Source organism: Choloepus didactylus, chromosome 9 (genome assembly GCF_015220235.1).
Source record: "Choloepus didactylus isolate mChoDid1 chromosome 9, mChoDid1.pri, whole genome shotgun sequence".
Lineage (NCBI taxonomy): Eukaryota > Metazoa > Chordata > Mammalia > Pilosa > Megalonychidae > Choloepus > Choloepus didactylus.
This window is the reverse complement of record NC_051315.1, coordinates 31645078-31664482: the sequence shown is the minus strand read 5'-3', so window position 1 is coordinate 31664482 and position 19405 is coordinate 31645078. Positions and strand designations below refer to the sequence as shown.

General features: G+C 36.3%; 1 protein-coding gene across 2 annotated transcripts in view; it reads right to left on the bottom strand.

Annotated features, from left to right (window-relative positions):
- ARHGAP15 (Rho GTPase activating protein 15) overlaps positions 1-19405 on the bottom strand; it is a 653013-nt gene that overhangs the window by 215523 nt on the left and 418085 nt on the right. For both annotated transcript variants that reach the window (XM_037850077.1, XM_037850078.1), the window contains exon 10: positions 13463-13561. In XM_037850077.1, the coding sequence (XP_037706005.1) occupies positions 13463-13561 (99 nt within the window). The remainder of the gene's footprint in view (positions 1-13462; positions 13562-19405) is intronic.

Below are 19405 nucleotides of genomic sequence, written 5' to 3'. Positions count from 1 at the left end.
ACAACTCTCTTCCTTGATCCTTGACAATACTTTAATGGGGGACAAAGCTATTAATTACTAAATTATCAATATTATTTCAAACAACTGTACTCAAGGTAATGCTCTAAAGAGTTATAAGCTGAGTTATAAATGATATTCCTGAGGCAGATTTGTCAGAGGAGGGTTTTGGAGCTCAGCCAGGGGGATCAAGGAGACATCATGGAGTAATGTGAGATTCAGAAAAAAAAGAGAAAGGGGTTCCAAATGAGTACCCTAAATATATGAAGTTGGCCTTGTTTAGGCCCAGTGACAAATTTCACTAACAGGTTCATAATTACATTTTCATGGATCTGGTGTTTCAGACTCCTTCAACTTTAACCCTGTTACCTGCCTGCATTAATGATAACACCTTGATATAAAAAAGGGAGCTAATAACCTAGTATTTGACAATGTTAAACAAAGGAAAAGCATCCTCCCTGTGCTTGTTGGAATGTATTATGTCCCCCAGAAAAAGCCATATTCTTTGATGTATACTTGGGTGGGCAGACGTTATCAGTTTTGATTAGATTTCTTTGAGTGTTTCTTTGGAATGTGCCCCACCCAGCTGTGGGTGATGACTCTGATGGGATATTTCCATTGAGTAGTGGCCTCACCCATTCAGGGTGGGCCTTGATCAGTGGAACTGTATAAATGAGCTGACATAACAGAAGGAACTCAGTGCAGCTGTGAGTCACATTTTGAAGAGGAGCTACAGCCAAGAGGGACACTTTGAAGAAAGCACAGGAGCTGCAGATGAGAGACAGTTTGAAGACGGCTGTTGAAGGCACACTCTTGCCCTGGAGAAGCTGAGAGAGGACAAATATCCCAAGTGCAACTAAGAGTGACATTTTTGAGGAACTGCAGCCTAGAGAGGAACCTCCTGGGAGAAAGCCATTTTGAAACCAGAACTTTGGAGCAGACACCAGCCACATGACTACCCAGCTAACAGAGGTATTCCGGACACCATTGGCCATCCTCCAGTGAAGGTACCTGATCGCTGATGTGTTACCTTGGACACTTTATGGCCTTAAGACTGTAACTGTGTAACCAAATAAACCCCCTCTTATAAAAGCCAATCCATCTCTGGTGGTTTGCATTCTAGCAGCATTAGCAAACTAGAACACTCCCTCTCCTCTTTCTTACAAAACAGGACAATGACAGCTAAGGATTCAGGACATTAACTAAATATAAAGTTATTTTCCCATGCTTATACACCATGTGTATTAGAAATAGAAGATACGAGGAGACTTCAAACACCTTCAAAAATGAGATTGTGATTTGTGAAGCACTATATCTGCACAATCTCCTACAGTTTAGTTGGAAGCTGTGTAGCCCCTTTTGTTGGTAATGGGAATTTGTGGGAGTTAGTTTTAAAACGTGGAATTTTAAGAATTTTTTTAACTCTTCATCCTCTAAAAAAATCATTAACTGTTGATTTACCTGTGGGATTTAAATGCAATATCCTTTTAAACAATGAAAGTCCTTATATTTTAGCATATAAAAATAAAGGAAAATTTGGCTACACTATCTTATTTGACCTGTTATCCTTGTATTAGAGTCCTGGCTATGGCCTTTTGCATACAGCTGTCTAATTGTTTCGGTTGGCAACTCAGGAATTTACCAACTATCTCTAGAACCATTTTCAGTCAGGAAGAACTGATTTCCAGCATTAATTCAGTTTCTTTCCTAACAAATTTCCCCCTTACATATATTTTCCATTAGTTTATCCAGTCAGAAAAACTTTCATCTTCTCTCATCCATAAAAAGTCTGCTAAAAGAAGCCTTTCTGGTGGGAAAAGAATTTGAATGGAAAACATGTATATACATATATGAGGCCAAGGATTAAAAGATGAACATTATACGTGAGGAAACATTACAAGAAGATTTCACTATATTAGTTTTTCCAGGTTAGTGTTCCAAGCCCGTCTTGGATTATGTGTGAAAAAGTAAGAACTCTATACTGTAACAGGTGCTGGCAGGAAACTCCCATTAAAGCTTATGGAAGTTATGCCTGTAAATTCTTGGCATCTGAGAAAATTCTCTCATAAGAATGCATTATGCGTCAGATTTTTCTCACTAGAAAAACAATGTGAGGCTGTGACTATTTAGCAATATTCCCAGTCACTATTTTGTTAACACCATCTTTCAATGATGACATCTTTGGTGACCTTGTACTATATGTAAAATATCTACCAGCCTTCACATCAACACTGTGAACGTGCATTGTCTTCTGTACATAACAATAGAGATACTGGCTTGCCATCTGTCTGTCCTACTCAAAGCATAAACTTGAAGTGTTTTTTTTCCCCCCAATGGGGTCAATGGCTTTATATTAATCCATCCACATTCCGGTGATTGACTCCATATGAAACATGGCAAACATTTATGAGATTATACTGGAGTTGGGATGCCATGCATGGGGTACATAGCAGGTAGTAATTAATGTAGACTTTGGATCCATAGGACTGACTCATTGTGACAAGCACTAGTGTTATGTTCGGTACACAGTGGAGGCTCAATAAATGCCATATTTATGTTCCTAAACATAATTCATCACTATATGTGCATGATTACACCTTCAGATTAATAGTGTAATTCTTTGAACATAAACTTGCCTACTCTCAAAGTTAACAAAGTTACCTTTTCTCTGTTCAAGCTCAATTTTCCAGCCTACTAATTCTCAAGGTTAAAATATTCTTTTACTGAAGTTTCCCTGTTTGATACAACTGTAAAACATACTTTTACCTTGTTATATAAATCTAGCATTTTTAAGCAACTTGACAAACTCAAGGGATTATTTGGATTTAAAATATTTATCAAGTTAAGGACTGAGATAAAAATTTAGATCATAGTAAATCTTAAAAAATACCTACTGAAGATAATTGAAAGCTATCTCTCTGTATATCTATATACACATATCTGCATATGTTTCTAGATTCATGATGGATTAAATATTAATCACTTACATTTGTATTTATGGTTCTAAATATGCTTTACATACATCAATAAATATATCTTTAGTACAAAGTCCTCAGCTAGGGTAACATAGCTCCCTTTCAGGACAGAGAACACAGGCACACTCAAACACACACACACACCAACATAGACCTGGGCAATCTGCCAAAGTGTGGTTGCTGTGAAAAAGGTTTTGCTTTAGGGCAATAGCAAACTAACTTACCACCCCACTGCATTGTCCACTCCTCACCACATGGTTCTTTGCTGTATTCTTAACTTCCCCTCCTACAGTGAGGGAACATTTCTTTGGACTGTTTTATTGCCAATACATTTTTATATTGCATGATGAAATGAAACAAGGGACTGGTTTCATTAGAAGGAGAGGTAAACAGAGCATTAATTAAATTTGCTGATGATACTAAATTGGGAGGAACTGTGGACATCTGTGGGGACAAAAGAATCATACAAATGGACTTAAGGAGTTTAGAAATACGAGCAGGAAATAATAAAATGAGATTCAGCCTTAAATAATGCAAGCTAATACATTTGGGAAAAGATAATCAGAAACATGGCTATTCGGCGGATGGTAGATGCCTGGAAAGTGGTGATGGTGAAAGAGACCTTGGGGGTGATAATGGAGAAAATTATACACAAACTTACAGGGAAGTAGGCACAATGCCTGGAGGTTTATAAAAAATAACATACTTTTTCAAACTGAAAAGATGATAGTCCTATTCTTATGACGTTGGTAGGGCTCAAAAGCACCAAAGTTTGACTTTAGTTCGTTGAATACCTCTGGTCTGTGAAACAATTTAACACTATTTGTTAGGTATGAGAATGTGCATTTTATCTGAAACTGTATTGGACAAGAGTCATTGCTCTATTTCTGTCCCATCCCATTTCACATTATTGGTAATAGGGTATGTTCACTAGAGATATGGACATTGATATATATTATTCCACACTGCAAAATACCTTATTTTCACTATTAATGTATTTTCCCTACCTTTCAGATAATTTGACTTCATATTATATTTAAAGAGACTTTAATCACTGACTTTTCCAAACAGGTCAAGGAATCTTCAGTCTGTAGTATTTGATTCTCAGAGGATGGATACATGGAAGAACAGATGAATAGAAATCATGGATAGTATCTATCTATCCATCCATTAATCATCCATCATGGATTGAACCCCTATCTTATACCAGGTATGGTGGAGTAAGCCCTTAAAGGACAGAGCTGAGCCAGACACAATCTCTAGACTCAAGGACCCACACATTCTAGATGAGGAAATTAAAAAACAAACAATTATAGTCCTATGCAACAAAGCTCTATGGGAACCCTGTAGAGGGAGGGCCTAATAATGTTCAAGAGACCATGGAGGGGTGGTTGTTGATATGAGTCAGAGAAGATTCCTTGGAGAAGGTGACTCTTGTGTTATGTTCCAAAGCATGGGTGTGAATTTGGCAGGTGAATGAGGGAGGAAAGTTCTTCCAAGGAGAGAGAACAGTGCATTGAGGGGAAAAGCTGCATTTGGAAAACATTATGTAGCTGGGGCAGAGGAAGCAGTTTATCAGGATACAAAGCTGTCCAGGTCAGGGCATATGTTTAATTACCTTTTAAATGGGGATAATTGGTGTGGAATTTTTTTCCTGATGGCAAAGAAGAACCTTTGGAAGGTTCTAAGAGGGAGATGACACAATCCTATTTGTATTTAAGAAGGATAATTTTGGCAGCATTGAGGAGGGTGGACTGGTTGGAAATGAGAACAAAGACAAGTAACATCAATTGGGGGCTTATCTCAAAAGAAATTTTGGGATCCCAATCAAGGTCATCTGAAGTTGAAAGGAAGGACCATATTAAAGAGATACTAAGAAAGTAGAGATCCTGAGACTTGGTGAGTGATGTGTGTGACGTGAAAGAAGAATCTAAGGTATCCAATCTACTTCTTGTTAAGGCAATGGGGAACACATGTCACAATACCATTGAATGAGTTAAAGAATAAAGGAGGAACAGATGTGTGGGAGAAGGAGGAAAGCTCAGCTTGAAAATGTTGAGTTTGAGGTGCCAGAGGAAAATTCAAGAAGGGTTGTTCCTAGAGTTGTGTGAGGGGAGGAGACAGCTTCAGGTGTCATTATCATATCGGAGCTGTGAAGTCATTGAGGAATTATTGAAGCTCTAGGTATAACTGAGATCACATTAGGAGAATGAGCAGTATGAGATACCAGAATAAAGAACTAAATCCAGAAGAAATGCATGTTTCATATGCTGTGCATTCATTCACCAATCACTGTGAATCCATTATGTGTGCCAGGCACTGTGTGAGGAGCTAAAAATAAATCCATTGTCACTATATGAAGAAGCATCTCATGTACTCAAGGTAATATTTTAAATATTTTTTCTTCCATAAGCGATACTTTCACCCTAAATCTTATGGCATTCTTACTTCCTTAAAAATAGCGTGTTGTTATATACTGGATCTAAGATCCACTATAATATCAACAACTCTTCTAGCAATATCATTTTGGAACTATTTTGGTTTTTGCATACTTAGTTTTTCTTCTCAAAGTGCCCTTGATTTCTTTTTGCTTTTTTTTTTCTGAACTGAAAAGAGGAAGTGACTTGAAAAGCATAAAATTAGGTAAGAAGAGATAAAACTAGTAAAGAAAAGATTATTTTGAACCCAACACAAACATTTTTAACTCTACAGAGTATTAGACTATAAGACAATCCCCCAAAGAATTTAAAGAAAGCTCCAAGACATGAATCTTTTAAGGACATAAGCAAATTACTATAAAATATCCTATACAGGAAAATAAGTCATATTTAGTTACATAGGCCAACGCAACTCTTTCACCTGGAATCAGTATGTCTCTTTTACTATATGCTTGTAAATTAATGATTAATGTTTAAGTTGGATATGCTTCCCCTGGAAAGTGTGAAAATTCCTTGAAAAGGGACATTTTTTTTTCTAGACATTTAAAAAAGGAACATTATTCATTAGGAAACCATAAAAGAATGTAATATTTTGGTGTTATTTATAACTTTCTGAATTAAAGACTTCTTAATAATCATAAATTTTTAAGCTCTAGGGAAATGCCTGCACAAATATAATGTATAGATTCTTGTTCCACCAGTAAAGAATGGATTATTTCATACAACATAATGATACTGTCATGAAAATCCTGATTAATTTTTTTGTCAGTTGGTTGACATCATGCCACAAGAATCAAATAATTTCAGTTTAAAAGCTACAAATCCATTTTTGTGTCCAGGGCAGTGAATATCTGAAAATCACTTGCTGCAATTTTTTTTGTTCCTGTTTTTTTTTTTTTTAATCTGAAAACTTTCTAAATGCATGTGATTTTTTTTTTTCTTTCAAATTTTGTAAACATTTGCTTCCAGGCTAAAACATCCTGCCAACTTTCAGCCAAGACAATTTTTTTGTGGTTGAACTATTAAATTCTGAATTTAGATTTTATAATGGGGAAACTCCCAGACCCAGAACTCTCATTTTGTAAATGACACCACTATAGAATATTTCAGTCTCGCATCTGGATAAGTTGAGGTGTTGTATTATTTAAATCCTCCATCCACAATTTGAGACTAATTTCCTAGTGTATTAATTTTGGCTCTGTTTTATTCCCAAAAAAGTATGATACAGAACCTAAACTTTAGAGTAGGGGTTAGAGTGGGGGTGGAGGTTGGACATTAGATACTGGCTTTATCTGGGAAGAGACATTATTTGTTCTTAAGCATTCTGGAATCTAAAGTGTGGGAATATTCTCTGACTAATTTGAAGGGAGCCACATTGCTGTATTTGGTAGATAGTCTTTCTGGTTATTGAACTGTACATTTACTCCTAATTGAATGTCTGTTGTGCTAAAGCCCTCTTTTTGATAATAAGACTGTTGTGTTTTGCTATATGTAGATAAACTCCATTAAATTTCACTAATAAGCACACAAATGTATTAATAGCCTAGTCTAAAAAACATAATTTGTGAGCGTTCAATGTATGCTTGCTGTTCATGGCAAGATTTAACTTATAAGCATTTTCTGGGGCAAAAGTCAATTTCTTGGGAACAGAGAAGCAGGTATCAGGTAACTACGGCAGAGATGGCAACTGGTTCAATAGTCTGTCTTCTCTTCATTACAGACCTCACAAGTGTGCCCTTTTATCCACTTTTGTTTTCTTAATTGCAAAATGCAGTCATCCCCTCCCACCCCCCCCACCCCCCCACCCCCTTCTCTCCACCTTGTCATCTCTAGTTTTTTTTAGTTGTCTTTTCCCAGCTTCTCTTTTGTACTCTTGCTGGCTGTTTCCTGTTTACTCAGTTTTGATTTTGTCTTCCCCTCTAGCTCTGAATGTGGCTTTCTCATAGACACAGAGGCCCCAGTGCGAATACCCCAAAGAGCCAATTCCAGCTTGGACTTCGCACAACACTAATGCTGTCAGGAACGTGGCTGTTGTTGGGACTATATTAAAACAAAACAAAATGAAACAAAACACAAAAACCCAAACGCTAAACTTGTCTTAATTTTAACTCAGAAATTAAAACGGAGGATTTGCTGCACTTTCATGGAGCTTCTTTGCAGATCATCTTTGTTGTAAGGGCACGTGATGCCTAACTTTAGGCTTGAAAAGCAAGCACTTAAAAAAAAAGAAAACAACACACAGGTCAGTGCCCTTAGAAACATTTTTGTTCTGTCCACAAATATTCTCTGGGGAAAAAGAAAAAGCGCTTATCTTAAACTTGATTTTCTTGAGCATGTAATTTTTATCAGTTTGTTTTGTTTTTGTTTCTTTTTTTTTTTTTTTTAACTTGCTGCTTATAAAACTAGCAAGCAGAAGCCTCTCTGGAACAAGACAGAATCATAAAAGTTTTCAAGACTCTCGTCACAAACTAAACAGTACAAATTGCACATTCTTCATGGAAGTATCAGCCTTTAGTGCGTGCCTGGATCCAAGTATAATAGATTATCCCAAAGTGGGAAAAAATGAACAGTATAAAATTAGCAGAGCTGGGATCAGAGCTGGTCTAGTGGAGGCAATATGATCTGCACTTCAGGGGCCTGGTTTCGGCAATAGGAAATGACTATGTAAAGTTTTATTATTGCAAATGAACACTCTGTAGGATCTGAAGAGGAGGATTGCTACACTGAGTCATGCATTAGAAAAATGTCAACAAGTATACAGCTTGGCATTCTTTGCATAAAAGCTATACTATAATCATGCCTGTTATATGATAAATACATACATGTGCATGCTTTGCCTAATATGCAAATGCAACATTTATATAGGACATACTCATACATTTAGGTATTTTACATGCTTTGAATTTTTAAGAGTAAGATCAGTATATTCCTGAGTAGGTATTTACAATATGAACCAATATATAAAAAAAATGGTCACACAATTAGTTAAATAGATTGAATTTACAATGTCATGGGCTTGTTAATGTGACATTCTCTCAAATGTCATGTAACAGCAGAGGAATTACCAAAAAGAAATAGTTAAGGTATAATAATAATTTTAGTCATTCTCTCTCCAAGTTGCTATAATCTCCCCAAAGATAACTAATTGTTCAAAGTAAACATTCCATTCAGACCACAAAAGGAATCCATTACACAAACATATAATTCACAGTCATTTTTAGTGGGTTGTAAACAGTTTGGAATGAGCATAAAATGGGACAAAAATCAAAGTGAGCATTTTGAAATGAAAAAGTGTTTGCTACAAAAGGTCAGTCCCTTTGCTTGGCAAACTATGTAGAAAATCCTGGGAAAATGCTGATCACACAGGCAGTGAGGGAATTTTAAAGCCAACAGCCTCCTTGTTTCTTTAAACAGACATCGGAACCTATAACTGGATCCTGTCAAACAAACGACAGCAAAAAAATATAACAGCTGCTAAGAAGTCAAGTTGAGAGATAAAGTTTTCGAGGCTAAGGACCTTCTCAGAAGTAGACTAAAGGTCTTTCTTAAATCTTTAAGCAAGGTTATGGATCCCAGGGTGGCTTTTAGGCACTAAGTCAAATATGTAACTTTGTGTATCATTCCTGTCACAGTATTTTGGGTTCCAGAAAAAAGAAAAAAGAGAGGACAAACTTCTCGCTGATTAGCATGGGCTGAGCCATTCTGCAAAATAGCTTGCTTTATACCTGGGAACTTCAAACTGGGAAGACACAGTATCATTTTAATGTTGTTAAATAGTTCAGGGGCCTATTGCCACAACTGGAAATCAGGGAGGAAGAAGAGTTGTTAATCCTCATTCTAAAAGCTGAATGCCAATTCAAATGAAATTAAACGATTAAAAAAATCCCTATCCCCTTACGAACAAAAATATACTTTGTGCATAGAAACATGTTTAGAGTAAAAGTATGTACATTCATTTAGTTTACTTGATTTTTATATAAAAAGTCTTCAGAAAGGTACAAGTCTGATATTTTTGGGTAGGAAAGAACTGGTTTAGCATTTAAGGTATGTTTTTGGGAGTATTTCACACCAAGTGACATCTTATACTGCATTGCCACAATGCATCAAGAAAACAACCTGGGATATAACATATATACATAGAAGTGATAACTTTCCAAGTGCAATTTAACAAGTAGTTAGAGAGCAAATTTCAAAGAATGTTATGGGTTACATTCCACAATTAAAAAAAAAAATGGTTAAAAAAAAAAAAAAGAAAAGAAAACCACCTGGGAAATAAGGCAGAATTAAACGTCTTCTGGTATTTTTGGCAGACAAACATGTGCTTATTTTTCAGCATTTTTTATGTCATTTTTAGGCAAACTTTCCCCTACCTTGTTTATTTTTGCAGTGGTTATAGCATGGAGATTGTGGAGATTGGCATACAGTAAGAATTCAATAACTATTTGTTGCCTGAATGCAACAAAAACCTAGGATCTGTTCCTTTATTCAGTAAATATTTATTGAGTGCATATAATGTGTTACCCACTATGGAAGGCTTCTTTCCAAATAATGGATCGTCATGAAGGGAAGTCAGTCAGTTATGGCTTTACATAAAAAAGAACTCTGGATTGAGGTCTTACTAATTATTAAACCAGTGTAGACAGTATGCTTTGTTTAGTTCATATCTCCCTGGCCCTTGTCTCTAAGAGATACAAGTGGTCCTCAGGAAAGCAATTTCTATATATTTTTGAGGTCATCATAAACTCTGTGAAGTTTTCCATAAAACAGTGAAAAATTGACTTCTCACCATTTATATCTACATATCATTAGCATGACACTATGGCTCCCACTACAAGCTCCTGCCACCAAACCTCAAAAAAAAAGAAGAAAAAGTTAGATGATCTTGTCCTTTTGGTCATCTTGCCAGAGGTGTGTATGGAGCATGTGTATGATTCTATAGTCACAGAAATCACTTTGTAGAGGAAACAAGACTTGAATTCCTAAATAGACAATTACAATATCTCATACATGTGGTCTGAGACTGTGGTGGCAAGGCAGCAGAGAATGAACCACTTGGAAGAGCTTTAAAGAATAGTATGCTCCTCTATAGTTTGCCCTTCAAGTTGTGCATGCATTTTCTAAGTTTAGCAGACAATGTTAAAAACCACAGAAATGACGTTAATCTAGTTATAATCGCTGGGGAGGAGGAGAACGGTCTGGTAGTTTAGAGGAATAAAGGGAGCCAAATCAAGATAAGGAAACATACTAAACAAGGTATTCACTAAATTGGTTTACATTTGGCTCACTAATAGATTTTCTTCTAGGAATGTCCAAGGGATGCAAAATTTAAAACATAGCTAATACCATCTTACCCAAGGATGAATAAAGAAAGCTTCTTGTGCCAAGTATTGGGTAGGATTTTCCTAGGGAAACTACAGAAGCATGAGCGATTTTGTTCCGTCAAGTGCAAGCAGGTAAGATTAACTAACAAACAAATGAATGAAAGAATGAACTAGTGAGATCAGCATTCCCGATATTGCATTTTAAATCAAGCATGCAAGAAAAAATTTTTAAAAATATGGCTACAGTTTATAAATGATTCCTTTCAGGTGGGGGGAAATCATCTTCAGGAACCAAAAGTAGGATGGAAAATCTTTTCATAACAGCCCATGTGCCACTTTAGTTAAGTATTGAGTCCATCTTCCTAAGACCGTGCGAGTAAACACAGTTTTCATTAAATATGCCTTTCCCAAAACTGGTCCATAAGCATTTCCCATGACTCTGCAGTTGAGTATCTTGGCTGGAAGAGGATCTGGCCATTAGAAGGAGCCTTCAGATATGCTGAGTCCCAGACGTACTGAGAGACTTGGCACCTTTATATGCTACTTCTTAATACCAACCCCAGCATAAAATGTCATCAGAAGCCTGCATAAACATTGGACTTAGATTCACATAAATTATTTCTGTCCTGAGGTGCTTTATGCCAGAATTTAGTAAAAACGACACTTTGAGTAAATAGAATTGGCATGTAAATATAAGAAAATTAATCCTAGAAAATGACCATAGAAAAATACAATCAAAAGTACACACTTGTAAATCTTGCAATGATGTGAGAGGTTTATCTTGTACCTCTGAGTTTTTATTGACCATTACTATAGAGTTCCTTTAAGCTGACACTGCCAAAGTGCTTTGAATTATCAGTTGCTTTGAGAATTGTAAAGTCTTCAAGTTTCATTAAAATGCTTAGGAATTATTTTAATAATCATATGTGTGATTAGCACCTGTTTAAGTCTGGATATACACATTCATTTTAAGAGTAAACATTGGAACAGTGAAATACAATGCCAGATATGATTGCCCCTGTCAGCAAAAGCATTGTCTTATTTCGTTAAAGCTAATAAAAAAAGTGTCATCAACAAAAGATACAGTTTCTATTTATAGACATTTTCTACTCTATAATATTATATATTTGCACTGCAGGGCTGCATCTAACAGGGTTTCTCATTTTGCCTAGGGCATGTTTAGAGAGGAATGGAGCTCTTCTTTATAAATGCAAACTTCTTATTATGGACAGCTTCCCCAAAATTCCTATTTGGATTTTTGGTCTAAAACAAACATGCTCACACTGTCAGTACTGAGTATTTATACGAGTGAATGAAGATTTCCTGGAAATGATGATAATCTAGCTATTGGCAATAATAATGTTATAACATTTTCAGTGATCCATTTTGGCTTTAAGCACTTATTAAATAATACTTACTCCTAAAATATGTACTTATAAAATTAAATGAGATTGGAACATGCAATAAAAACACGTTTCTCTCTAAACTCCAATTGCCTTGATTGCTAATAGACACCTCTCTTTGTGTTCATTCTGCATTTACTGTTTTCTACTCTGTTCATACACTCTGCTTTCTCTCTGATGTGCTGATATGTTTTACCCCAAAGCCACTCTCTTTATTCACTCTCCCTACCCACTCTTCCTCTTCTTGTTATTCTCTTATTCCCTACTGATATGGGAATAATAGGATCCCAAGGCTGTCCTTACAATATAATTAAAGTATGAATTTCCAGGAGTTGGAAATTGCAGGCCATTTTTATTATGCTTCTATAATAAAGCCAGGTAACACTGAGAGAATTAAAATGGCTTTTTCCTAGCAGATAACTTGGTGAAGATTTTTTCCCCTTGGTTCTATTGTTTTAAGAGTCTGGGAGCTGAAAATGGGAATAGGTTCACCAATTCTGTTTCTGAGAACACCTCTATCTTTTATATGATATATATTTCCCTAGATCCTGGGAATATATTGTAAACATATAACAGATGGTGATGAAGCTTCACATTTTTATACAATACATTTTTTAAGATTCTGCATCTACTGTATATATCTTCCAGGGCAAATGACCTTGAATGAATGAAGTAATAGTTTGAAGGAAAAACACCCCACAGATAGACTATCTTAGAAATGATGAGTCAATTGGGTTTTGTCTTGTCTTCATAAGTAAGATGAAATAATTTTAGATGAAAAACAGAATGCTGAAATAGAGGAATCAAAGTTCATCCATCCTAACTCTGGAGGTGTGTCTGTTAATTGTTCCAGGAAAACAAGTTAGCCATATTCTGTACTGAACAGAAACGTGGAAGATGGAATATCATTGTTTGCAAGTAGGAATGCTATTTGCCTCACTTGGGTAATGTTGGGGGCTTACCAAAAAATGTTCTGGCACAGCATCTACTAGCATAAATGTTAGGAGGGTTCTAACACTGTGAGTGCTGATGTTTTACGAATGTTTTATCACTGTCTTGAAAACAACAAGTTTGCAATTGAATCAACAGCATGTCAAAAAGACAAAATATTAAACAAGAAAAAAAAAGAACAATCATGAGAATTACTAATGTCCCTATTGTAAAAGAAAACTATAGTTAGTAAGAAACTTGATCCTCTTAACTGATTAACAAAAGTCAAGTTTTAATTGCATGGCTTCCCAGACAAATCAAGGGGCACTGTTAACTCGAGCCCTGGTTGTTTACAGGGTGCAGTAATGGGGGAAACTGCTACACATTCAGTTACTCACCTCTTTTTTCTACAGCTTCAATGCATTGCTTTACAAACCATGGAACTGTGGAATTTTCACGTTCACACACTGTGTGCAGATGAGAGCCAAAAATTTGATCTGCAAAAGAAACAAAGACAAGCTTCATTAAAATCCAAGCTTGCCTTGTTCTTTAATTTGTTTCTGTTTCCATATCTACTCCATGCTGAAATCTTCATCTTGCATAAGAATTGATTTTTGGCTTTAATTTAAAGTGTCTATTGCAGACATCCAGAGACCATAACTCCCTCCTTTAGGGAACAGGGCCCTGGCCCCAGAGTAGGAAAATTGACACTGCCATTGATTAGGAGGGATGACTCCATAAGGTATAGTCTCTTTGGGCCTTAAATTTGTCATCTTTATAATAACGACAAGGGATTAAGAAAATTCCTGCAAAATTATTAATCTCAGGGTCTTTGGTATCTCGAGTGTTTTAGAAGTTTTTCAGTGTTCATCAAAATTATTATTTTATCAAGTGTATTTACAACATTCATTCTATGGCTCAATGATACTTGAAGTGGCAGATTCCAAGAGACTTACTTTGAAGTGAGTTACTTAACATTTTTCTGGCCTTGAATGCCCTTCCTTTTCATTATTCTCAGTATCACGTCTCCCTTAAAGCTCAGCTCAGATCACACTTTCTCTACAAAATCTTTCCTTCCTATCTCAGCTTTGTGTTTCCTGTAAGGCAGGTTCTTTAGAATACCAGTATGTCAGGATGTTAATAGATGATTCAGGCAAAAGAATACTATGATCAAAAAGTTTTAGCAACATTGGGTTAAACCAAGTTAAACAGATTTCTTTGATGTGTATTTATTTTTAGAGCCTGTAATAGGCCAATGTGCCCTGTGATTCACCATGAAGGGGTGGAAGATGCACTTATTTCCCAAACTTATTTGAGGAATCCTTTTATTTCCAAGAGCATGTCTCCAGATTTCTGAGAAAACACTCTGTGAAATCCTAGCCTAGCTTTTTCATTTGGAACATGATTTATGTTACCTTGAATTATGTATTTATAATGCATGGAATATATTCTCTCAAAGGAGATTCTAAGTGCCTAAACCATTTCTGTCTTCTTGTAGTCACTAGTGATTAGCACCATCTCTGGCCCACAGTATTCACTCATAACTGTTTGTTATTGATAACGAAACAAATTTTTTATGGGTCCAAAGTCTTCCACCTTGCTCAGAATGAAATCGAATACCTTACTGTGATTGATGAGACATGATCTGACCCTCCACCAATTAACTGATTTCATTTCCTTCCTCCATCTCTTACTCACATTGTCTATCTGCCCACATTGCTGCTGCTTCTCCATGCTAAGCAAACATCTACCGAGGGCTTCGCAATTATTAGAGTTCTGCATGGAACTCTATTGTCCTAAGTCTCTGATCAAATGTCATCTTCTTATTGTAGCCTTTCCTAGTCACCTTTTTAAAAATGGCACCACTCCCAAAAGGCACTTTGCATGTCACTCTTCCTGCTATCTTTCTTATAAGTCATCTCCCTCTGATTATTAGATTGATGCATTTACTTGTTAGTTATTTTCTGTACTTAAGATACACAGCCCAGGAGGGTAAGGGTTATACATGTTTTCTTTATTACTGGGTCCCCCACACCTAGGAGGGTTTGACATATATTAGATGTTTAAAAAACATTTGTTGAATATTTGACTGCAAGTCATTGTCTTAGCCAAAAGTGGAGGCACGTAATAAATTTCCAAAAAATTAGCAGAAGTGGAGAGACTAACAATACAATGCAGCGTAACAGAGTGCTAGGTGACATATTATGACAAAGAAATAATTCAAATGGAGGGTAGTGAGATTTTAAGGAAGTCATTATTTCCATCCATTTCTTTTTGCGGGGGTGGTGGTGGGGATAAAGATAATGACATTTAGCAGGGAAGGAGGCATTTAAGTCTGAAGAACTATCAATAATACATTCCAAGATGGAAATTTGGAATTATTTTATTGGAGAGACAGAAAGAAGATAAGATCAACTGAAATCACATGGACAAAATGTAGAGATATGGGAAATAATCATGGGTATATACTTTGAATATTTGATCATATAACAAAAACTTGTTCAAAAACACAAAAAGAGTGATGTAAAATACTCTTAAAGAAAAAAGTAACACAGAGGTTCACACAGAAAGTTTTAAATTGGCTAGAGGTTACTGTCAGGAAGAATTGATGCAAAGCACAAAATTATTTAAAGGAAATTGTAATCAAATCAATTTCACAGATATTTATCAAGTATCTCCTATCTTCACAGTACTGAGGTATACATATCAAGTTGTACAAGAGATGTCAAGAAGGTTATAATCTTGTAGGAATAAATAGAGGTATTCAAGTAACACATCAAACCCAATATAGCAAGTGTGGTAAAAGGTAAAGAATGTTAAGGGAGTTTCAATAGAAGAAAGAAGTCATTTACTGTAGGTCACTTTGTGCCATTTAGTGCAGATATGTGTGCGTGTGTGTGTGTGTGCATGTGCACACATGTAGGTAATGAGAGAGAAGGAAGAAAGAGAGCACAAGGAGTTTGTGACATGGGGCCATTCAAGAAAAACAGGTTCCTGAATCAAGTGGATATTGAAGATTGGAGAGTTGTTTTGTTTTTTTTTTTAATTTGAGATAGAGGTGAGGACATTCTAGGGCATTCATTTTTTCATTCAGTTATCTATTTGCAAAAGAAAAAAAATTTTGTGCCTACTCTGTGTCAGGAACTAGTAAAGGTACTAGTAATACAATAACCATGACTCATTACCTATGCTCTAAGAGTTTTCCTGTTGAGTGGGGGCATCATATATATAAACAGGAAAGAATCTCTCACCATGAGACATGCTATAATTGGGGAAGCACAGATGCAATAGGAGCATTTGTTGAGGCATCAGAACAGCCTGGAATGGCAATGGAAGGCTGCCCAGAGAAGAGCTGAATGCTCAAGGATGAGTAAGACTTAAATTAGACAGGGACAAGAGAGGGTCAGAAAGACATTTTAGGAAGAGGGAGAAAAAGTAAATTCATTAATGGTGGTAAAAAGAGTAAACAAAATAAACAAATGCCTCAATGATAGGAAGAATGATGGGAAGAATGGGTATATTGAGGTAAAAGTCACTCCTTCTGATTTTATGAAATCTTAACCTATTAAGAGCTTTAAAAGGAGATGAGGACTACATTCTGAATGGTCCTAAAGTTATAGTCAAGGAAGTATTTAAGAGTGTGTGGATACCATCATTTTCCTAGATATAAAAGCTGTTTCCCACTCTACTTCTTTCTTTTTTTTTCCGGAGCCCACTTACAAGATAGAACCTGAAAATGTTTGCTATTAACTTTTTCTGTCATCCTAGAAGGTTGACCAGTGATTAATTCTGGTCAATGCAATATAAGAGGATGTCATTAGGGAAGCTATAAGAGGAGACCCTTTTTTCCACTGATAAAAGGAGAGGAGCATATGAGAAGATCTTTCCTTTCTTTTTCTTTGTGCTTCAAACATCACTGTGTGATGATGTGATGCTTGGAGCTACTACAGCAATTTTGTTACTGTAAGGCAACAAGAGTGAGAAGAAAAGCTAACGAATTGCAAGAATACTAAAACATTGATGAAATTGTTGAATTTCTGAGTCAACCCTGAAACATTTCCTCTAGACTTCTTATATATAATAATACAACTCATCTTTAACAGGATATTCCATCACCTGCAGCCAAAAGCATCTTAACAAAAATGGTTAGAAATTAGGAAGTCATTGTGGTTTTTTGCATGTAAAGTATATCATAATCAGTTTTTCCTGAGGAGGTTCACTTTATAAAGCAAATTGGGAGGTGGTAGGTGGTGGGAAAAAAACTGGACACAAGAATAATAAAGAGGCTATTGTGATTGCTTAGGCATGATATTATGAAGGCAAGAATCAAGATAGAGCTGTGGTAAATTTAATCATTGTTAACAATTCTTTCACTTTTTATGAATTTGATTTTTTAATTCACCTCCTTTGCCATGTGAGTTTGCAGTACCACCTGCTTAAGTGGGTGGCATTTATTTTTCCATCTCATTGATAGTGGATTCGACCATATGACCTGCTTTGGTCAATGGAATGTGAGTTGGAAGTGAGTGTGTGTCAGTTCCAGACCGAGACCTTAAGAACACTGTAGATTTCTACTCTCCCTCTTGCTTCAGAGAAGAGCCAAGTCCAGTCTGATTTGAAGCTTAAAGCCCAGCAAGTATTCCCTTATCCTCTGGTAAGAGCATCCTGGTTTTCCTTTGTGACCCTTGCCATCCCCATTTTACTGCCATTTGTTTTAGGTAGTGCTGACCCTACCACATCCAGCCCCGTGGCTGAACACACGGTTCATCTCCTTGGCCACAGTAATAGGTTCGGGCATGAACATGTAGCCCAAGGAAATCTGAGAGAGTAAATCCTGTGACTTTTTCTGGTGGTTTTGGGAAACAGAGGACTTCTTTCTAATTAGTGGGTAAATATGAAGATATGAGTCTCAGATCCAGAAGCCATTTTGCCACCTTATTGAAAGACATAATGGAGGATTAAGCCAACATAGAGGAAAACAGAGCTGCGATAGGGGAGATCAAGACCTGATGGAACTTTTGTGCCCTTAGATCCAGTCATGCTTGAAGCTATTTGCCCTTTGGCCTTTTCAATAAAGTAATGCTATAAATTCCATTCTTACTTTTGCAATTTGGACACATTTCTATCAATTGCTACTGAAAGAATCTTGACTACAACATTAACCTTCAGCTTAAGATGAATGACACAATTTAGAGGAAATAATGATGTAAGTGAAGTGACTTTGCAAACCGAAAAGTACTATCTACAGAAAGGAAATCCTAGAAATTAAGCTAAAATGTAATTGCCAAATTTATGGACTGCTGTAGGATTGCCACCTACCTGTAAATCTGATACAGTCCAGAGTTTGATACACCTAAGAGGACCATTAAATTATGGGAATGTGTTTGAACCATAGAAACCTTTTATCTTAAAACAGTATAGGAAATGAGGAGGAAAAGAGAAGGTATTCTGTTTTCTTGGCTAGCATTAGTGAACTAGATCCTACCCCTAAACTTTCATGCTTGCTGTCCAGGCACAACATTAAGGCTCATTTCTGCATCCCCCTTTTTTACAGTATTCCAAAAAAAGGGAGCAGTCCCCCAAACCCTGAGCTCCTGACTCCCCACCTAAACTCCCATTTGGGGACTCACTGGTAATCCTTTCCTCCTCCTTTAACATTTTTTATCTAGAAAACACCTCTTACAAAAGGTGCCAGTACTTTTGGAATCCTCTGCAAATGCCTACGGCCATTATATCTTCGTTCTTCCATTTCAGCATTATACTAGGGGTGGCAGGCAACACTTTGGTTGGAAGAAATCCATTTTCTGCAATTTTTCTTTGAAAGCATGTTTTGGTAAGAAAAACAAATAGAACTTCCACATGAATGCACTCATAAATCACGTTGTTTACATAATGAATTAGAGTTTAACTAGGGAACAGTGGTTTTTAATCTTTAAGCTTTCAAACTTTTGACCGATTCAGTTAGTTCATCAGTACAACCAGGTTAAGTCACCCAGATTACAAATGAGCTTCACTCTCCCTCATCTCTGCTATATATTTTTTGACAAATCATGGAAAGAACACCCAGTAATGGGATCTTTGTCAGTTATATTCCAAATGAATCAAAACTATGAGGAAAACTACTCAATAGAGGCAGTTAAATGTTCAAATAATGTGACGGTGTTATCATCATTTACCCAGGGAGACAGTCTCCACATGCTTTTTAAAATGATGTTATTCTGCTTTCAGGACAGAAGGCCATTGCGGCTACACTAGTAAATTTTAAAAAGGAAAAACAAAACAGAACCACATATACATAAGGAATATAGAGGGGAGGAGAGAACAGTAGCAACAAACCAGAC